The sequence below is a fragment of the Arachis duranensis genome, chromosome 9, assembly GCF_000817695.3.
Source record: "Arachis duranensis cultivar V14167 chromosome 9, aradu.V14167.gnm2.J7QH, whole genome shotgun sequence".
NCBI classification, from domain to species: Eukaryota; Viridiplantae; Streptophyta; class Magnoliopsida; order Fabales; family Fabaceae; genus Arachis; species Arachis duranensis.
The window spans coordinates 49,387,181-49,409,309 of record NC_029780.3 but is presented as its reverse complement, the minus strand read 5'-3'; the positions used below and the strand labels follow the sequence as shown (position 1 = coordinate 49,409,309).

Here is a 22,129-nt window from a genome sequence, read left to right as displayed (position 1 = left end):
TTGAAGACCTGAACCAACACTTATCTGTCTTCCTGTGGGTATGTGAGACAGTGAAGACAAATAGTGGGAACCCGGATATTTACAAGCTGCTACTATTTCCATTCTCTTTAAGGGACAAGGCAACTCAATGGCTAGAAACGTTTCCCAAGGAAAGCATCAATAATTGGGATGATCTAGTAAGCAAATTCTTGGCTAAGTTCTACCCACCCCAAAGGATTATTAGATTAAAAATAGAAGTGCGGACCTTCACCCAAATGGTTGGAGAATCACTTTATGAAGCCTGGAAGAGGTACAAAGCTTTGATAAAAAAATTTCCCCCTAAAATGTTTAGTGAATGGGATAGATTGATGAATTTCTATGAGGGTTTGACTCTCAAAGCTCAAGAAACATTGGACTACTCTACTGGAGGTTCACTACAACTAATGAAGACAGCTGAAGAGGTCCAAAATCTCATAGATACTGTGACCAATGATCAGTATTTCTATGCTCATCAAAGGCAACACCAACTAGCTCCAAAGAAAGGTGTATTTGAACTTGAAGGTGTGGACACCATCTTGGCACAAAATAAGGCGATGCACCAACAAATTCAGCAAATGGAGATGATGGCAAAGAGGATAGATGGCCTTCAACTAGCAGCAGTAAGCACAACAAGTCAACCATCATCTGTGTGGGGACAACATGAAAAGAGCTATGAAGAGCAGCAATTTGAACAAGTCCAGTATGTGCACAACCAAGGTGTTGGACAAAATGAATTTCATGGAGACACTTACAGCCCCTCTTGGAGGAACCACCCCAATTTGAGGTGGAAAGAGAACCAAAACTCATGACAATGAAATTCAAACCAAAACAACTCTCGCAACATAAACCATCAAAACCATCAAGCTACTAACCAAAATCCATACAGAAAACCACAAAATAACGAACCCTCATCCACTTACTATCCACCAAATAACCCCTCCGCTAACCACAACAACTATCATCTACCATCTACATCCCACACTCAACGACTGCCACCCCAAGAATCCCAAAGAATCTCCAACTTGGAGATATTGATTGAGAAAATGATAAAGAATCAAGAAGCAACCAACAAGAATCATGAGGCTTCAATGAGGAATTTAGAGAGGCAAATTGGACAAATGTCCAAAAATCAAGCTGCGAGACCAACCAATACTTTCCTAAGTGATACCATTTTGAATTCCAAGGAAGAATGCAAGGAAATTCAACTTAGAAGTGGAAGGACATTGGAGAATGACAAAGTTGACGGCAAGAAGTAAATAGAGAAGCATGACCATGAGAATTCCAAGAAGGAAGAAGAGCCTCAAGTCTCAAAGAAAGGGAAGCAAGTCATGGAAAAGCAACCACAATTGGAGAAGGAAGTGGCTAAACCTCACACTCCTCCTCTGCTATACCCTCAGAGGCTAAAAAAGGAGCTCAAAGATCAACAATTTCTTAAGTTCTTAGAGGTCTTCAAGAAGCTGGAAATCAATCTCCCACTTGCTGAAGCATTGGAGCAAATGCCTTTATATGCAAAATTTCCTAAAGAACTCATTAATAAGAAGAGAAGTTGGAATGAAAAGGAGACAGTGATTCTGACACAAGAGTGTAGTGCAGTAATTCAAAAAGGTCTCCCACCAAAACTCAAAGATCTTGGGAGTTTCATCATATCATGCACCACAGGCAATAAGACTTTGGAAAAAGCTCTCTGTGATCTAGGTGCCAGCATGAATTTGATGCCTCTCTCACTAATGAAAAAGCTTGCCATAGAAGAAGTGAAGCCTACAAGAATGTCTTTGCAACTAGCCGATAAGTCACTTATCAGACCCAATGGAGTAGTAGAGACTCTCCTTGTTAAGGTAGAAAATTTCATATTTCCAAAAAATTTTGGGATCCTAGATTTGGATGAAGAGGGGAGTGATTCTATTATATTGGGAAGACTAATGAGAGAATTTTTATGCCGGTATAGAAATTAGTAATAAATCCAACCGTGAGTATAGTCTAATTGACATGCAAATTTCACATCAAACAATTCTAAAATCTATAACCGAGAGTATTAGTCCCGAGTCGTCCTCCCTAGGAATTGCCTTAGAATGCATGTCATTGATTAGGAAGTCTTTTGTGGTTTTTGAGAGTTCGGTGTAAGAATTTAAGCTATCAACAATGAACAACAATCAATCAAGATAAAAGCCTTGGCTAAGGGTGAGCATTGGAAGTTCCATCATTATAGCTTTCATCAATTGTGACAACAATCAATCATTGCTTCACTTAATTGACCTCTAATCATGGAGAAAAGTCAAGTGAAAGTAATCAACTTGAGTCACAAGTCCTAAGGAAGTCTAGCTCTAGTGGCCTACAAGTTAATTAGCAATTCTCAATTGATAGTCAACATTTGATATTAACTATTCAAGTGTTTCTAACAACTCAACCCCTAAGCCAAGTAAGAGGAATCTACTCCATAGCTAGGGTTGTCGTTTCCTCAAACAATTGGTGTGCAATAGTAAGAGACATTATGAAATTAAGAAAAGGAATTGAATTCAAGCTATCTAACTCAAGCAAGCATCAAAAATCAAACAATTGAATGAAATTCTTCCCTTCATTGATCAAAAATCAAAGTAACAAAGTCACAAATCTAAGATCCAAAGTGAATGAATAAAAAAGAACACTAATTGAGAATAGGAGAGTAGATCTACAACTTGAATTAAAGTAAAAGTAAATTAGCAATTGATTTCACCAAAGGAATCCAAGAGAAATTGGAATGTAGAGAGAAAAATCCTAGAGAGAGGTGAGAGTTTCTCTTTCTACAAAATGTAACTAACTAAGAAAATATCTAAAAATGTGGGAATGAATGTGTATGGCATGTGGATCCTTCAATCCTTGGTCTTCTTATGCTTTTCCCGCCAGAATTTTGCTCTAAACAGGGTCTGTAACTGCCCTGAAATCACTGGTCACATTTTCTCTTTCAAAGTCACGTGCGGCATCGACACGTACACGTCGCTGCTTACACTCCAAGGCTTCATTTTTCCATGCTCCTTCCCTTTATGCATGCTTCCTCCCTCTCTTCTAAGCCATCCTTGCCCTATAAGCTCTGGAATCACTTAATACATGGATCACAACATCGAATGGTAATAGAGGAGGATTAAGATATACCAAATTCAATGTAAAAGAAGCATGTTTTCATCCATAAAGCACAATTGGGGAAGGAACACAAAATCATGCATTTTTATATGAATAAGTGTGAAAGACCATTGATAAAACCCTCAAAATTCATACAAGATAAACCCTAAAAATGGGGTTTATCAAATACCTTTCCTAACCACAATGAGAGCCATCATTGATGTGGAGAAAGGAGAAATGACTTTAAGGGCACATGATGAGCAGATCATTCTAAATGTCTTTAAGGAGTTGAAACATCCTGCTGGAAACAAAGATTGCATGAGAATTAAGGAGGAAGACTTAAATTGGAAGAAAATGCCCAAGGAATCATTCACCAACTCACCCTAGGAGCAGAAAAAGGACATTGAAGAAATACAAAAGGGTAATGAGGAAAAGAAGGCTGAGAAGGGACTACAAAAAGAGGTCACAAGATTGATCACTAAGAAGAAGGCCCCTGACGTGGAGCCAGCTACCAAGAAAGAAAGGCCAAACGAAAAGGAAGAAGAGTAGGAAAAGTCTCCAAAAGGGTGGAAAAACAAGAAAATCCCAACTAAAGGGTTCTTAGAGGGAGACAGAGTGAAGTTGATATACCAACAGTTGGAGACATCCTTACAGTCTGATGATTACTACACTGTCAATAGAATACTCTCATTAGAGCATGCAGAAATTGTTCATCAAAATACAGGAAGAAAGCTCACAGTGAGAGGGGATAGACTGAGGCACTATGATCATCAACCACCATAACAGAGAACCAATGTCAAGCTAGTGACATTAAAAGAGCGCTCCATGAGAGGCAGCCCATGATTTAATACTCTTGCTCCTATTTTAATATCAATAATTAATGGTTCTTCTAGCATGAACTTGAGTTTTGATGGGAAGGTTTGATGGCCGCATACATCATTTTAAAGCACATGTCTGATCCCTAAGTTTGGTGTGCCTAAAGACACTCTAAAATGGCTTTCCAAGCATGATGATCATATAACCATCTTAGGATATATACTCATTTATTTTATTGAAGTATATAGCCAAACATTAAGTTTGGTGTTCTACATGTCCTATGAGTTTCAAGAAAGTCACTTTTCCTCTAAAACTCAAGTTCATGAAGAGATAAACCTTGTCTTGCATCATTTTGTGAATTTATTTTGTTAAAATAGAAAATAAAATAATCCTTGAGATGAATAAACTAACAGTGACAACAATTAAAAATCTCATATGAATTATTTGATGTGAAACAAGTTTGGTGTCCACCAAAACTATGTGTACTTACAGGTGTCACGGTTAGTTATTCATATATAAGGAACACATAGCCAAACTTTTCAATTTCCTTCATATAGTCATTAATATTCACTTGCCCACCGCCACCTCTTTGAACTTAAATTTTGTTGTTTTGTTAGGGTGGATAAGTATGAAGAGAAGAAGATTGAGAGAAGTGACAGGCCTATGCTGTACAGTTAATTACAAGGGTGAATAGCATGTCACATGTTTTTGGAAATGGATCCTTGGGAAGCACAAATCTGCACAATGGTGGTGTTCATACCCTGGGTCGAGCTGCACGACTCGGGCTGACTAGAGACAAGTCGACCGACCTGTTCAGACCAGGACTATCCGACCTCTTCTCCAAGAGGTTAGCCAAACCTCTATAGAGGCCCAAGAAGGCCTAAACAGAGGAACACGACCAAAAATCCAAAAGCAGTCCAAGCTTAGAAAGATAAGGGCGATTCCCCTAAAAGATAAAGACGACTTCATTCAAAGATAAGATAAGATAACTATCTTATCTCCAGAAAGGTCACTCTACACAATTATAAATACACTGGAGCACCCAGGTATAACTCATACTCTGATTCTACTAAAAACCTGCTTAATACCCTTGTTAACTTAAGCATTGATGTCCCTTGCAGGTACCACCACCCTCTGGTGATGAAGGATTAGCACCACCACCAAGTCCAACAAGTCAGACACGGCGGCTCCGGTTACCATCATCAAGTCGGACATAATAGCTCTGACCAGTACAGAAGATCTCGTCCGAGATCGACCTATAGTTTCAGGTAACCCTCGGAACATTGGCGCCATTGTCGGGGAACCTGGAAGTCATCCCATCATCATGGCGGACAACCTTGACAACGACCATGACTCTAATATAGAAAACCAGACGCTACATAAGAACGTGGACACTACACCAAAGGATACTCCTCAACCAAACAAAGATAAGAGTCCACCAAACACACAAAATTATGGAGGCACTTAAAGCTCAACAAGATTGTCTCAAACAACTCGAAAAGGAGGCTGAGCACCAACGAGAAGCCGAGAAGGTCCTCCGAAGGGAAACTAGGCAGTGTAAAGATTCAGAGGACAAACTCTTAAAGCTTGAAGCCGATCTAAAAGCCAAGACTACCCAACCCAGTCATGGAGACAACCCCACAAAGATCAAGACCCATTCACCAAAGAGATTATGAAAGCCAAATTCTCCATCACAAGCTTTGATGACTTGGCCAGTAAGTTTCTTGCCAGATTCTCCATCCAGAAGGACAAAACTAAGCATGCCCCAAGCCGAATAAAGAGTCCAAGAAAAAAGAAGATTAGCATGGAGAGAAGATTAAAAAATACCACAACTACACCCCTCTCCGGGTGTCTCTTGTTGAAATATACCAAGAAGTATGCCACACTGAAAAGATCCCACCACCTCGCCCGCATAAAAGCAAAAAAGGAGGCAGAAATCGGATAAAATACTGCGAATACCACCGAATTTATGGACATCCCACTAACGAGTGCTTCGAATTGAAGAATGTCATAGAAAAATTGGTAAGAGATGGGAGATTAGATCGGTACCTAGCCAGTAAGATAGATGAGCCCAAAAAGAGAAGAAGAGACAAAAAGGTCGGACGAACTGAACGACCACCTCGCAAAAGACACCTCAAAGAAGTCTATCACATCGAGGGAGGAGAAGGAGCACCCGACCTCCCTACTATTACTTTCACTAAAGAGGACGCAGCTAGTGTCATCTCGAGACATGACAATCCCATGGTCATCACTATCATATTGGCCAACGTTAATCTCCACCGCACACTGGTGGAGCAAGGAAGCTCGGCTGACATGTTCTTGAAAACTGCCTTCGACAAACTCCGCCTGGAGGAAAAAAAGCTCATAGCATATCCGAATAGCTTATTCAGACTAAGAGACACTCCAATCCAACCACTTGGATACATCTGACTACACACAACCTTCGGAAAAGGAAACCAGTCAAGGACGCTCAGCATAGACTACATCGTGGTTGACGTGAGTTCGACCTATAATGCCCTGATAGGACGAACAACGCTAAATCAGCTCGCCGCAGTAGTCTCGACTCCACATCTATGCATGAAGTTCCCAACTACAGAAGGGATCGCTACGATAAAAGGAGACCAGAAAATAGTGCACCGCTGTTACAACGAAAGTCTGAACCTCAGAGGCAAAGGAGATGAAATCCACACCATCGAACTTGGGGGAGTTCAAGGTTGGGATGAACTTCGTCCGCAACCTGAAGGCGAGATAGAAAGAGTCTAAATCAGAGATGTCCCATATAAAACAACCAATATTGGCGCAATCTTAAAAGGAAACGTAAAGGAGTCCCTCATACAGTTCCTAAAAGATAATGTCGACCTCTTCGCATGGAAGGCTGCAGACATGCTTGGCATAAACCCAAAGCTAATGTGCCATAAGCTGGCAGGGTATCCAGGATCTTGGCCAGTACAGCAGATGCGTAAAAAGCTCAGACCAAAAAGATCCCAAGTTGTGGAGGAACAGGTACAAGTCCTACTAGAGGCAGGATTCATAAGAGAAGTCAAGTACCCACTATGGCTAGCCAACGTCGTCTTGGTGAAAGAATGAAATGGGAAATGGCGGATGTGCACAGATTACACCGATCTCAACAAAGCTTGCCCCAAAGATCCTTATCCACTCCAAAGTATCGATGCTCTGGTGGATGCCTCCTCCGGATACAAATACCTCTCATTCATGGATGCCTATTTGGGATACAATCAAATACCGATGTACCTACCTGATCAAGAAAAAACCTCATTCTTAACTCCAAAAGCAAACTACTGCTACGTCGTCATGCCGTTTGGACTCAAAAATGCAGGAGCCACCTATCAAAGATTGATGAATAAAGTCTTCGCAGACCATGTCGGGAAACTCATGGAGGTATATGTGGACGACATGTTAGTAAAAACACAAAGCAAATAATCATTACTGTCTGATCTCGCCCAAGTGTTCAATACCATAAGAAAGCATAGCATGCGACTAACCCTGAAAAATGTACCTTCGCAGTAGAAGCTTGCAAATTCTTGGGTTTCATGCTCACACAAAGAGGAATTGAAGCAAACCCAGAAAAGTGCCGGGCCATACTCGACATGAAAAGTCCGACATGTGTCAAAGAAGTACAACAGCTCAATGAGCGACTGGCAACCTTGTCCAGATTCCTAGCCGGATTAGCCATAAGATCTCTCCCCTTCTACGCCACACTAAAGAAGGGAAACAAGTTCGAATGGACATCAGAGTGCGAGCAAGCCTTCTAGGAATTCAAAAGATTCCTGGGACAACCACCCATTCTTACCCGACCACGGGAAGGAGAAACACTTATATTATACCTCGCAGTAGGAAGTCGGGCGATAGCCTCGGCACTAGTTAGAGAGGACGAACGTAGACAACAACCTATATACTTCATCAGTAAAGCACTACAAGGGTCCAAACTTAGCTATCAAAAGATAGAAAAATTCTCATACGCTCTCATATTAACCTCTCGACGACTTCGCCCATACTTCCAGGCTCACACCATCAAAGTCTGGACCAACCAGCCCATAAAAGGCATTCTGTAAAAAGCAGATTTAGTAGGGAGAATCCTACAGTGGGCAGTCGAGTTGTCCGAATTCGATCTTCAATACGAAGCTCAGACAACCATCAAATAACAGTATCTGGCCGACTTTATTGTAGAGTATACTGACACCCCAAAAATCCCTACAAATTGGAATCTATTTGTAGATAGCTCTTCAAATAAAACCGAGAATGGAGCAGGTGTAATAATAGAAGGTAATCAAGGAACTCAAATCGAACTCTCCCTATAATTCGAGTTCCCTGCTTCCAATAATCAGGCTGAGTATGAGGCGCTATTGGTTGGTTTGAAGCTGGCTAAAGAAGTCGGAGCCCAAAAACTTATCATCTTTAGCGATTCACAGGTTGTCACCTCGCAAATAGCAGGGACCTACCAAGCCAAAGATCATGCTATGAAAAATTACCTGGACAAAACCAGGGAAAAACTCGGACAATTCCAGGAATGTGAGATCCGACATATACCTCGGGAACAGAATGCTCGAGCTGATGCACTCTCAAAATTAGCCAGCACCAAACCAAAGGGCAATAATAGAAGCCTCATCTAGGAAATTCTGCAGAACCCGTCAATCTTATAAGAAGAAAAAATTCTCGCCATATCGGGTCAGGATCAAGATCGGATAACTCCCATAATCAGCTACCTCAAATCAGAGATACTCTCTACAGATAAGAAGGAGGCAAAGAGGCTAAAGCGGGAGTCACAGTATTACACTATCATAAATAACATCCTATATAAGAGAGGGATTTTGACACCTCTACTAAAATGTGTGCCGGCCTCTAACACAAAAGAGGTCTTAGAAGAAATACACAATGGCACATGTGGCAATGATCTCGGAGCACGAGCTCTTGCTAAGAAAGTACTCCGAGCCGGATTCTTTTGGCCGACTTTACAAAATGAAGCCAACATGTTCGTTAAGACATGTCCACCATGTCAGAAGCATGCTAACTTCTACATCGTGCCACCAAAAGAACTCATCAGTGTAACATCACCTTGGCCATTTGCAAAGTGGGGACTCGACCTCCTCGGGCCCTTCCCCCAAGGATCGGGACAGGTCAAATTCCTTATTGTAGGGGTGGATTATTTCACAAAATGGATTGAGGCAGAGCTCCTAGCCAATGCCACTGCCCAAAGAATTTGGAAATTCCTATATAGTAACATTGTCACGAGGTTTAGGGTTCCTTATTCCATCACCACATACAATGGCACTCAATTCACAGACGCAGGCTTTAGAAAGTTGGTAGCCGATTTGAAGATAAAGCACCAATTCACATCCGTAGAACACCCGCAGGCAAATGGACAAGTAGAAGCTGCCAATAAAGTCATACTAGCCGGGTTAAAACGGAGGCTACAGGATGCAAAGGGAGCCTGGGCTGAAGAGCTTCCACAAGTCCTATGGGCATATCAGACAACTCCACACTCCACCACAAAGGAATCACCCTTCCGATTGGCTTATAGAATGGAGGCAATGATACCGGTAGAAGTTGAAGAAAGATCTCCCAGAACGATCCTCTACAGTGAAGAAGCTAACTCCCAACTTCAGATGAAAGAGCTCAATCTACTCTCTGATGTCTGAGAAAGTGCTCGGATCAGAGAAGAAATGCTAAAACGCCGCATGGCCTTAAGATACAATTGAAAGGTAGTGTAGCAAAGCTTCACCAACAATGACCTCATCCTAATCCGAAATGATATCGGAACAAGTCGACCCGGAGAAGGAAAGCTAGCGGCTAACTGGAAAGGACCCTACCGAGTCACAGAGGTATTGGGAAAAGGCTACTACAAAGTGTCCGAACTCGAGGGGCGAGAGCTACCAAGAGCATGGCACGCCTGCAACCGAAGAAGATATTATAGTTAAAAAGTAATTAAAAGATCTTAGGACAAATGTGCACTTTTTTTCCTGAAAAAGGTTTTTTAATGAGGTGCCAAGCCAAGATCTGAAAATTACCTGACCTAAATAGGGTAAGTACCCACATGTCTATACTTTCATATTTTCTATTTTTGAATAAAAGCTTTTTCAGATTTTCCACAAATTCTCTTTATCAAGACGCATTAATCTGAAATGCAAAATTCATCATTCGATTATAAAACTACAGATCGGCAAAAGTGAAAACAAAATTCACTGCTCGATCACGATAATGTCGACAAAGATGAAAACTGAATTCATCAAAGGTCAGGCCAAGTGAGGATCAAAATCGGCAAGATGAAAAGCGACATAAATAGAATAATGCAAGAAGTTATAAAAAGCGATCCATGAATAGACACCTGACGAGGTATGAAACAAAAAATGGATTGCTAGAAATAACTTAGAATGGACCGACATAAAAGAAGTCGAACTAGATCAAAGCGACAAAAAGTTATAAAAAGTAACCCATAGAAAAGAGGCCTGGCCAGCCCTGAAAATGGAGTACAAGAAATAAATTAGAAGGGACCAACATGATGAAGTCAGCTAGACAATGCTACAAAAAGTTATACAAAAGTAATCCATAAAAAGAGACCTAACAAGGTCCAAATAAAATGGATTACTAGAAATAACTTAGAAGGGACCGACATGATGAAGTCGGCCCGACAAAGCTACAAAAAGTTATACAAAAGTAATTCATAAAAAGAAGACCTGACAAGGTCCAAATAAAATGGATTACTAGAAATAACTTAGAAGGGACCGACATGACGAAGTCGGCCTGACAAAGCTACAAAAAAGTAACCCATAAAAAGAGACCTGACACGGTCCAAACAAAATGGATTACTAGAAATAACTTAAGCGGACCGAGATGAAGAAGTCGGCCTAAGCTAATTCCAAGCGACATAGTTATCAAAGCGAATCCATGAAAAGAAGATCCGGCGAGGTACAATCAAAAATGGATTGCTAAACTCAAAGAAGGGTGGACGAGGGAACTGACCAACAGAAGGCGTGCGCTAAAAGAGATAGAACTCGACCTGAAAGGCCACGACCTTGCCGAAATCAATTTACAAGTGTTCTATGAGAATACTAAAAAGAACAAGTCAAAACAAGCCAGCCTCAAAGGTCGCTTCGGTTAAAGCAGCAAATAGAAAAACACAAAGGCAATCCAAAGAGGTCGGACAACAAGGCTCCAACACTCTAAAGATTCCCAGAAGTGCCAGAAGACTGCAAGAAAACATATCATGAGAAAACAAAGCTACTATAAATCAAGTCTCAGAAGGCCAACCGAAAATTGGCCTTAAGAATCAAAAAAGCATTTTTGTTTTTCCTAAATAGAAGTTGCTAACAGAAGCAACCAAGCAGTATCAAAGCCACATCAGGGTACAGTTACAAAATAGAAGTTCAAAAACCCACAAGTCGGGCCATTAAAGGATACAAAAACAAAACAGAAACTACAAAGGATGTAAAGATTCTTCAGTGGCGGCATCTCGGGGCGAAGGAGGACGGGTCGCAAGTGGAACAACATCAACGGTTCCATCCGGCCGGTTCAAGATCTGAACATCAGGGTCCAACTCGGGACGACCGACCTCAGTAGTAGGAGTTGAAGAAGCCGGGGCAGCAAAGGCTTTGGAAGATGGCACAGGAAGAGGAACTACATCTACATCATCATCATCCAAACTATCAGGGACAATCATACCATCTGCTACAATGTTGTCCAAGCTGAATAGGGTGAGGTCGAGGTCGGGCACAAGAACTCAAACCTGGGCCTTCAAATTCTCATAAGCAGCATTCACACTGCCTACAAGATGGCCTGGAGCTTAGTGTAGTCAGCCTGAATAGAGTCCAACCTCTCCCTGAGCTCTACCATCTCACCATAAGTTAATATATAGCTATCCTTATGCTTCTGTGCCATCTCCTTAGCCAAGTTCGTAGAAGCTATTGCAGCAGTAGCTCAAGTCTTCTCACCTCCAACTCTTTCTCCAGCTTTGCCACCTTTTTCTTAAGCTCCTCCTTCAAACCCTTGATTTTTTCGAATTTCGACTTAGCCTCCTCCATAAATGACTTTGTTGCATGAATCGGGATATCCTGAGCAGTTCGAAACAAAGCTGCACCCATATGTGCCATCTTCACATTACTCTGGGTGATGAAATCCAGGTGGTGAAGAATGGACACATCGTTCATAGGAAGTCGGCCATAAGGGGCGATTTGATGGTCAACAAACCCCACAGCATCAAAGTCGGGGGCATCAAGGTCAAAAGGCTCAATAGTCTTTTGTTTCTTTGGTGGAGGATCAGCAGTGGGAGAAGAGGTAGCAGCAGATGTCTGGGGAGGATAAACTAAATGCACCTGAGGAGTAGGGATCACCCTCCTCGGCCCAGAAGCACCCGAGGTCGGCTTCTTAAGGAGAACCTGAGAGAATCCCTCCCCAGCAGCCTTGGCCAAGACGTTCTGGGCAGCTATAGCTTTCCTCGCCTTCTTAGAGGCCTTCATGGAATCATTATTTTTAACCATCTCTTAAAAAAGCACAGCAAAAAACCAAGTTACAAAACTGGAAGAAAAAGAAACAAAAGCAAGTAAAAGCAAAAGAGAAGTCGACCACTACCCAGCTCAGCTCGAAAAAAGGAGGAATCCCCTAAGAGTCTCTTTGTGTCGAGATGGGGGGGTTGCCCCCAAATCTCCTCCAACACACTTACAAAAGCCTGCTCAACCTCATTAAGCATCTCCCACAAAATCTAGATACTACAACATTCTTTTGCCAACATACGGGGAAGGTAGGTTCATTATTTGACTCCAAGAGAAACGGTCGAGCACCTTCAACAGCTCGGACCTTGAAGTAATAATTCTTAAAATCCCTGAAGGACTCATTATACATGGAAAACACTTTCTTTCCTTGGGCAGATCTGAAAGAAACCCATGAAGCTTTCTTTTTGGTAGAAATCCCGGGTTTGGTCAAAACGAAGAGGTAAAGAAAGAGAGTTTGAGAATGCTTAACATCCAATTCTTGGCACAGCAGCTAAAAAATCTTAATAAAGCCCCAGGAGTTCGGATAGAGCTGGGATGGAGCTACATTACATGACCACCAAAAATCGGTCTCGAAAGAGGTAAAAGGAAGGGTGATGTTCAGTTGGCTAAAAAAGTAATCATAGGCATAAAAGAAGGGGCGTTCCCCTTGGGTCAGAGAAAGAAAGCAAACCTCTCATCGGAATCAGGCACTACTAGCTCGTAGTTCTTCTCCTGATCCCTACTACTACAAATCCGGTGATGTTTTCTAAGCTCCACATAATACTCAGAATTTACAACAGAAACACACATCAGCACGAGGGAGTCTAGTGATGAGCAGATAATTTATACGCTTTTTAACATTGTTTTTATATAGTTTTTAGTATATTTTATTTACTTTTTAGTATACTTTTATTAGTTTTTAAGTAAAATTCACATTTTTGGACCTTACTATGAGTTTGTGTGTTTTTCAGTGATTTCAGGTACTTTCTGGCTGAAATGGAGGGACCTGAGCAAAAATCTGATTCAGAGGCTGACAAAGGATTCCAGATGCTGTTGGATTCTGACCTCCCTACACTCGAAATGGCATATTTGGAGCTACAGAAGTCCAAATGGCAAGCTCTCAACTGCGTTGGAAAGTAGACATCCAGGGCTTTCCAACAATATATAATAGTCTATACTTTACTGGTGCACGAAATCACAATCACACTTTTGTAATTCTGCACAACTAACCAGCAAGTGCACTGGGTCGTCCAAGTAATACCTCACGTGAGTAAGGGTCGATCCCACGGAGATTGTCGGCTTGAAGCAAGCTATGGTTAACTTGTAACTCTTAGTCAGGATATCAATAATTCTCAGGTTTAATTGTGAAAAGTAAAAGAACATGAAATAGATACTTGTTTTGCAGTAATGGAGAACAGGTTGAGGTTTTGGAGATGCTCTATCTTCTGAACCTCTGCTTTCCCACTATCTTCTTCTTCATGCACGCAAGGCTCCTTCCATGGCAAGCTATATGTAGGGTTTCACCGTTGTCAATGGCTACCTCCCATCCTCTAAGTGAAAATGTTCAACGCGCTCTGTCACAGCACGGCTAATCATCTGTCGGTTCTCAATCAGGTTCGAATAGAATCCAGTGATTCTTTTGCATCTGTCACTAACGCCCAGCCCTTAGGAGTTTGAAGCTCATCACAGTCATTCAATCCTTGAGTCATACTCAGAATACCACAGACAAGGTTTAGACCTTCTGGATTCACTTGAATGCCGCTATCAATTCTAGCTTATACCACGAAGATTCTGATTAAGGAATCCAAGAGATATTCACTCAATCTAAAGTAGAACGGAGGTGGTTGTCAGGCACACGTTCATAGGTGAGAATGATGATGAGTGTCACGGATCATCACATTCATCAAGTTGAAGATCAAGTGATATCTTAGAATAGCAGCAAGCGTGATTGAATGAAAAACAGTAGTAATTGCATTAATCCATCAAGACACAGCAGAGCTCCTCACCCCCAACCATGGGTTTAGAGACTCATGCCTTAGAAGATACAATAAGAAACGTGTAATGTGTCATGAGGTCAAGATACAATGTCAAAAGGTCCTATTAATAGTGAACTAGTAACCTAGGGTATACAGAAATGAGTAAATGACGTAAAAATCCACTTCCGGGGTCCACTTGGTGTGTGCTTGGGCTAAGGATTGAAGCTTTCATGTGTAGAGACTTTTCCTGGAGATAAACGCTAGCTTTTGTGCCAGTTTGGGGATTAACTCCAATTTTTGTGCCAGTTCCGGCGTTAAACACTAGGAATTCTGAAGCTGATTTGCAATGCCGGTTTGGGCCATCAAATCTCGGGAAAAGTATGAACTATTAAACATTGCTGGAAAGCCCAGGATGTCTACTTTCCAACGCAATTGAGAGCGCGCCAATTAGGCTTCTGTAACTCCAGAAAATCCACTTCGAGTGCAGGGAGGTCAGAATCCAACAGCATCTGCAGTCCTTTTTCAGCCTCTGAATCAGATTTTTGCTCAGGTCCCTCAATTTCAGCCAGAAATTACCTGAAATCACAGAAAAACACATAAACTCATAGTAAAGCCCAAAAAAGTGAATTTTAAATAAAAAGTAATAAAAACATACTAAAAACTAACCAAAACATACTAAAAACATACTAAAAATAGTGCCAAAAAGCGTATAAATTATCCGCTCATCACAACACCAAACTTAAATTGTTGCTTGTCCCCAAGCAACTGAAAATCAATTAGGATAAAAAGAAGAGAACATACTATAGACTCCAAAATATCAATGAAACTTAGCTCCATTTAGATGAGCGGGACTAGTAGCTTTTTGCTTCTGAACAGTTTTGGCATCTCACTTTATCCTTTGAAGATTAGAATGATTGGCATCTATAGGAACTCAGAATTCAGATAGTATTATTGATTCTCCTAGTTAAGTGTGATGATTCTTGAACATAGTTATTCTATGAGTCTTGGCTGTGGCCCAAAGCACTCTGTCTTCCAGTATTACCACCGGATACATACATGCCACAAACACATAACTGGGTGAACCTTCTTAGATTGTGACTCAGCTTTGCTAGAGTCCCCAATTAGAGGTGTCCAGGGTTCTTAAGCACACTCTTTTTGCCTTGGATCATTTTTTTGAATACACTGCTTTTTCTTGCTTCAAGAATCAATTTGATGATTTTTCAGATCCTCAATAACATTTCTCCTTTTTCATCATTCTTTCAAGAGCCAACAAGTTTAACATTCTTTAATCAACAAATTCAAAAGACATATGCAATGTTCAAGCATTCATTCAGAAAACAAAAAGTATTGTCACCAAATCAAACTAATTCAACTAGTTTCAGAGATAAATTCGAAATCCTGTACTTCTTGTTCTTTTGTGATTAAAGCATTTTTCATTTAAGAGAGGTGATGGATTCATAGGACATTCATAGCTTTAAGACATGAACCTTCAATTTTATTAATCAAGAATTAAGAACAAGACTCAAAAATAAATATAAGATAAGACTAATAATAATAGAAAACAAAAAATTAAATGACTCTAAAATAGATTCCTAATGATAGAGGTTATCACAGAGTTAGGACTCAACAACCTTGATTTTGAGAAGTGGATGCTCCCTCAACTTGCGGGGTATTTGACCCTTCAAGGGAGAGCTTCTGGCACTTCATCTTCTGTAGCTTACGCCCCCTGCTTCTCTTGTTCCTTCAGCAATTTGCAGAGCATGCAGTTTTGATTCTGCTGTTCTTCCTTAATTTGTTCCATAGTTTCTTACAGCTTGGCAACAGATGCTTCAAGGCTGGCCCAGTAGTCAATTTTAGGAAGTTTAGGGAGGAACTCCTGCGCCCTCCTTTTGATAGAGTTATCTTACATTTGTCCTTCCATTGACCTCTTGGTGATTGAATGTTCAATTGGGATGAATTCGTCTACTCCCATCCTCACCCCAGCATAAGCAATCAGATGATGAACCTCCACTTCTTTTCCCAGCATAATGCAATGAATCATCACTGCTCTCTTGATGGTGACCTCAGAACGGTTGCTAGTGGGCAATATAGAACGCCCAATGAAGTCTATCCAACCTCTTGCAATTGGTTTGAGATATCCTCTCTTGAGTTGGTTTGGGACACCTTTTGAATTAGTTGTCCACTTAGTTCCAGGGAGGCATATGTCCTCTAGAACTTGATCCAACCCTTATCTGCTCTCACCATTCTCCTAAAGGATTCAGGATCATCTTGCAGTTGAGGCAATTTGAAGACCTCTCTTATTTTGTCCAGATGGAAGTAAATAATTCTTCCTCTGACCATGGTTCTGTAGGTATAAAAAGCAGTTCCAGTCATTCTCTGCTTATCTGTCAGCCACAGATTTGAGTAGAATTCCTAAACCATGTTCCTTCCAACCTTTGTCTCAGGGTTGGTTAGAACTTCCCATCCTCTGTTTCGAATTTGCTCTTGGATCTCTGGATATTCATCTTCTTTCAGATCGAATCTGACTTCCGGGATCACTGCCCTCAGACCCATTATTTTGTGGTAATGGTCTGCATGTTCTTTGGTTAAGAACTTCTCTTGATTCCATAGATTCTTTGGAGTATACTCTTTCTTGCCTCTTGAATTGGTTTGTTTTCCCTTAGGAGCCATGATATTGATAAATCTTGGCTTAGTGATCATGGAAAAGCACACCAAACTTAGAGGTTTGCTTGCCCTCAAGCAAAAGAAAGGAAGGGGGAGAGAGAGGAGGAGAGCAAATTCGAATGGTGGGGAGAATGGGATGACCGAATGTGTATTTATAAGGGAGGGGGAGAGATTTTGAAAACTTTGAAGGAGATTTGAGAAGATATGGAAAGAAATTGAGAAGAGATTTGAGTTTTTGAAGAAGATTTGGAAAGGATTTGAAGGAGATTTAAAGAATGATTTAGAAAATTATTTAATTTTTGAAATTGAGAGTGAATGATGAAAGTTTGTAATGTATTTATGCAGAAAATTATGGATCAAAACAAGAAAGTTTGAAAAAATTTGAAGTGGAAAACAAAATCTCTGTCCCCTGTCTTTCTGACATTAAACGCCCAGAATGGTATCCATTCTGGCGTTTAACGCCCACTTGGTGCCCAAAATGGGTGTTTAACGCCAGAAATCCCCTTTATCACTGGGCGTTTTGCTGAACGCCCAAGATACTGCCAACCTAGCCTTAAACGCCCAGAATGGTGCCCATTCTGGCGTTTAACGCCCAAAATGGTACCTTTACTGGCGTTAAACGCCCAGAATGGTATCCATTCTGGCGTTTAACGCCCAGAGTACCCTTACTGGTGTTTTTTTGCCAGCAAGCTCCTTTTCTCTGCTTTTTGCACTGAATCCTTCTGTAACTCTGTGAATTCCTTCAATTTTGATGATTGGCATTCTTGCTCAAAATTGCTTTCAAGATAATGTTTGATCCTCTGTCCATTAACAATGAATTTTTCGTCAGAATCAATATCCTGAAGCTCAACATATCCATATGGTGAGACCCCTGTAACCACATACGGACCCCTCCACCGGGATTTAAGTTTTCCTGGGAATAGTCTGAGCATAGAGTTGAATAGTAGAACTTTTTGTCCTGGCTCAAAGACTCTGGTTGACAACTTCTTGTCATGCCACTTCTCTGCCTTTTCCTTATAAATTTTTGCATTTTTAAAGGCACTGAGTCTAAACTCCGCTAACTCATTTAGCTGGAGCAATATTTTTCACCAGCTAACTTAGCATCCATGTTTAGGAATCTGGTTGCCCAGTAGGCTTTATGTTCCAGTTCCACAGGCAGATGACAAGCCTTCCCATACACAAGTTGGTATGAAGAGGTTCCTATAGGAGTCTTGAAGGCTGTTCTGTATGCCTACAGAGCATCATCCAAGCTCTTTGCCCAATCCTTTCTACGGGCAATAACAGTCCGTTCTAGGATTCTTTTTAACTCTCTATTAGATACTTCAGCTTGCCTATTTGTCTGTGGGTGATACGGAGTTGCTATTTTGTGGCTAATTCCATATCGGACCATGGCAGAGTACAGCTGTTTATTGCAGAAATGAGTGCCCTCATTACTGATTAGTACTCTGGGAATACCAAACCTGCTGAAGATGTGTTTCTGTAGGAATTTCAGTACGGTCTTGGTATCATTATTGGGTGTGGCAATTGCTTCTATCCATTTAGACACATAGTCTACTACCACTAGAATATAAGTGTTTGAGTATGATGAGGGAAGGGACCCATGAAGTCAATTCCCTATACATCAAACAATTCAATCTCTAGGATCCCTTGTTGAGGCATGGCGTAACCATGAGGCAAGTTACCAGCTCTTTGGCAACTGTCACAATTACGCACAAACTCCTGGGCATCCCTATAGATAGTAGGCCAATAGAATCCGCATTGGAGGACCTTAGTGGCTGTTCGCTCACCTCCGAAATGTCCCCCATACTGCGATCCATGGCAATGCCACAGGATCCTTTGTGCTTCCTCTCTGGGTACACATCTGCGGATTATTCCGTCTGCACATCTCTTAATGAGATATGCCTCATCCCATAGGTAGTAGTTGGCATCTGAAATTAAATTTTTTCTTTGCACCCTACTGTACTCCTGTGGTATGAACCTCATAGCTTTATAATTTGCAATATCTGCAAACCATGGTTCTTCCTAGATGGCAAAGAGTTGCTCATCTGGAATGGTTTCAGAGATCTTAGTAGAAGGGAGGGACGCCCCAGCTACTGGTTCAATTCGGGATAGATGATCAGCTACCTGGTTCTCTGTCCCTTTTCTGTCTCTTATTTCTATATCAAACTCTTGCAGAAGCAATACCCACCTTATGAGCCTGGGTTTTGAATCCTGCTTTGTGAGTAAGTATTTAAGAGCAGCATGGTCAGTGTACACAATCACTTTTGACCATACTAAATAGGATCTAAACTTGTCAATGGCATAAACCACTGCAAGTAACTCTTTTTCTATGGTTGTGTATTTCTTCTGTGCATCATTTAGAACACGGCTAGCATAATAAATGATGTGCAGAAGCTTGTTATGCCTCTGTCCCAACACTACACCAATGGCATGGTCACTGGCATCACACATTAGTTTGAATAGTAATGTCCAGTCTGGTGCAGAGATGACTGGTGCTGTGACCAGCTTGGCTTTCAGGGTCTCAAATGCCTGCAGACACTGTGTGTCAAACACAAATGGTGTGTCGGCAGCTAGCAGGTTGCTTAGAGGTTTTGCAATTTTTGAAAAATCCTTTATGAACCTTTTGTAGAATCCTGCATGCCCTAGAAAGCTTCTGATTGCCTTAATATTGGCAGGTGGTGGTAATTTTTCAATTACCTCTACCTTTGCTTGATCCACCTCTATTCCCTTACTTGAAATTTTGTGTCCAAGGACAATTCCTTCAGTCACCATAAAGTGACATTTCTCCCAGTTCAAGACCAGGTTAGTCTCTTGGCACCTTTTCAGGACAAGTGCTAGATGATCAAGACAGGAGTTGAATGAGTCTCCAAATACTGAGAAGTCATCCATGAAGACTTCCAGGAATTTCTCTATCATATCAGAGAAGATGGAGAGCATGCACCTCTGAAAGGTTGCAGGTGCATTGCATAGACCAAAAGGCATTCTTCTGTAAGCAAACACGCCAGAAGGACAGGTGAATGTTGTTTTCTCTTGATCTTGAGGGTCCACTGTAATTTGATTATTGCCTGAATAGCCATCCAAAAAGCAGTAATAATCATGACCCGCTAGTCTTTCTAGCATTTGGTCTATGAATGGTAAAGGGAAATGATCCTTCCTGGTGGCTGTATTGAGCCTTCTGTAGTCAATACACATGTGCCACCCTGTAACTGTTCTTGTAGGAACCAGTTCATTCTTTTCATTATGAACCACTGTCATGCCTCCCTTTTTGGGGACAACTTGGACAGGGCTCACCCAGGGGCTATCAGAAATAGGATAAATAATCCCAACCTCTAGTAACTTAGTGACATCTTTCTGCACCACCTCCTTCATGGCTGGATTTAACCGCCTCTGTGGTTGAACCACTGGCTTGGCATTATCTTCCAATAGGATCTTGTGCATGCATCTTGCTGGGCTAATGCCCTTAAGATCACTTATGGACCACCCAAGAGCTGTCTTGTGTGTCTTTAGCACTTGAATTAGTGCTTCCTCTTCCTATGAGTTTAAAGCAGAGCTTATAATCACTGGAAAAGTGTCACCTTCTCCCAGAAATACATACTTCAGGGATGGTGGTAGTGGCTTGAGCTTGGGTTTAGGAGGCTTATCCTCTTCCTGAGGAATTTTCAGAGGTTCTTTTATTTCCTCTGGTTCTTCTAGGTCAGGCTGAACATCTTTAAAGATATCCTCTAGCTCTGATTCGAGACTCTCAGTCATATTGATCTCTTCCACTAAAGAGTCAATAATATCAGCGCTCATGCAGTAATTTGATGTGTCTGGATGCTGCATAGCTTTGACAGCATTCAACTTGAACTCATCCTCATTGACTCTCAGGGTCACTTCCCCTTTTTGTACATCAATGAGAGTTCGTCCAGTTACTAGGAAGGGTCTTCCTAGGATGAGAGTTGCACTCTTGTGCTCCTCCATTTCTAGCACTACAAAGTCAGTTGGAAAGGCGAAGGGCCCAACCTTGACAATCATGTCCTCAATTATGCCTGATGGGTATTTAATGGAGCCATCAGCAAGTTGAAGACATATCCGGGTTGGTTTGACTTCTTCAGTCAACCCAAGCTTTCTAATAGTGGATGCAGGTATTAGATTGATACTTGCTCCAAGGTCACATAGGGCTGTCTTAGTACAAGCACCTTCTAATGTGCATGGTATCATAAAGCTTCCTGGATCTTGAAGCTTCTCTAGTAAGCTTTTCAGAATGACTGCACTGCATTCTTCAGTGAAAAACACTTTTTCAGTTTCTCTCCAATCCTTCTTATGACTTAAGATCTCTTTCATGAACTTAGCATAAGAAGGTATTTGCTCAAGTGCTTCTGCAAATGGAATCTTTATTTCAAGAGTCCTGAGATAGTCTGCAAAGCGGGCAAATTGCTTATCCTGTTCTGCTTGGCGGAGTTTCTGAGGATAAGGCATCTTGGCTTTATACTCTTCAACCTTAGTTGCTGCAGGTTTATTTCCTACAGAAGTGGTTGGAGAAGCCTTCATAGAGGGGTTACTATCAGCACTCTCAGGTGTCTGATTCCTCATTGGCGTTTGAACGCCAGGATTGGGTGAGGGATGGGCGTTTAACGCCAACTTTCCCCCCTTTCTGGCATGTGAACGCCAGAAGTATTCCTTTCTGGGCTCTTACTGTCCTCAGAGGGATTTTGGACAGTGATTTGGTTATCCTCTGTCAGTTGTTCCTTTCTTAGCTTTCTGCTGCTTTGAGTTGACACATTCAATGTTTTCCCACTCCTTAATTTAACAGCTTGGCATTCTTCTGTTATCTGTTTAGATAGTTGCTGTCTTGTCTGATTTAATTGTGCTTCCATATTCTTGTTAGAAATTTTAGTTTCTTGGAGCATCTCTTTAAATTCTGCTAACTGTTTTGTCATCATGAGTAATTGCTGATTAAGCTCAACCATCTGTTCTTGAGGGTTAGGATCAGTAGTTACTGCCACAACTTCTTCTTTTATAGGGGACTCACTGCTTGAGTATAAATGTTGATTTCTAGCAACTGTATCTATGAGCTCTTGAGCCTCTTCAATCGTCTTT

At 41.3% G+C, this 22,129-nt stretch overlaps 1 protein-coding gene across 1 annotated transcript; it reads left to right on the top strand.

The window, feature by feature from the left end:
• Positions 1-1,346: 1,346 nt before the first annotated feature.
• LOC107465521 (uncharacterized) lies at positions 1,347-5,144 on the top strand. The gene is made up of 2 exons (XM_016084500.1): positions 1,347-1,853; positions 5,049-5,144. The coding sequence occupies exons 1-2, from the start codon at positions 1,347-1,349 to the stop codon at positions 5,142-5,144; spliced, it is 603 nt and encodes a 200-aa protein (XP_015939986.1).
• Positions 5,145-22,129: the final 16,985 nt, after the last annotated feature.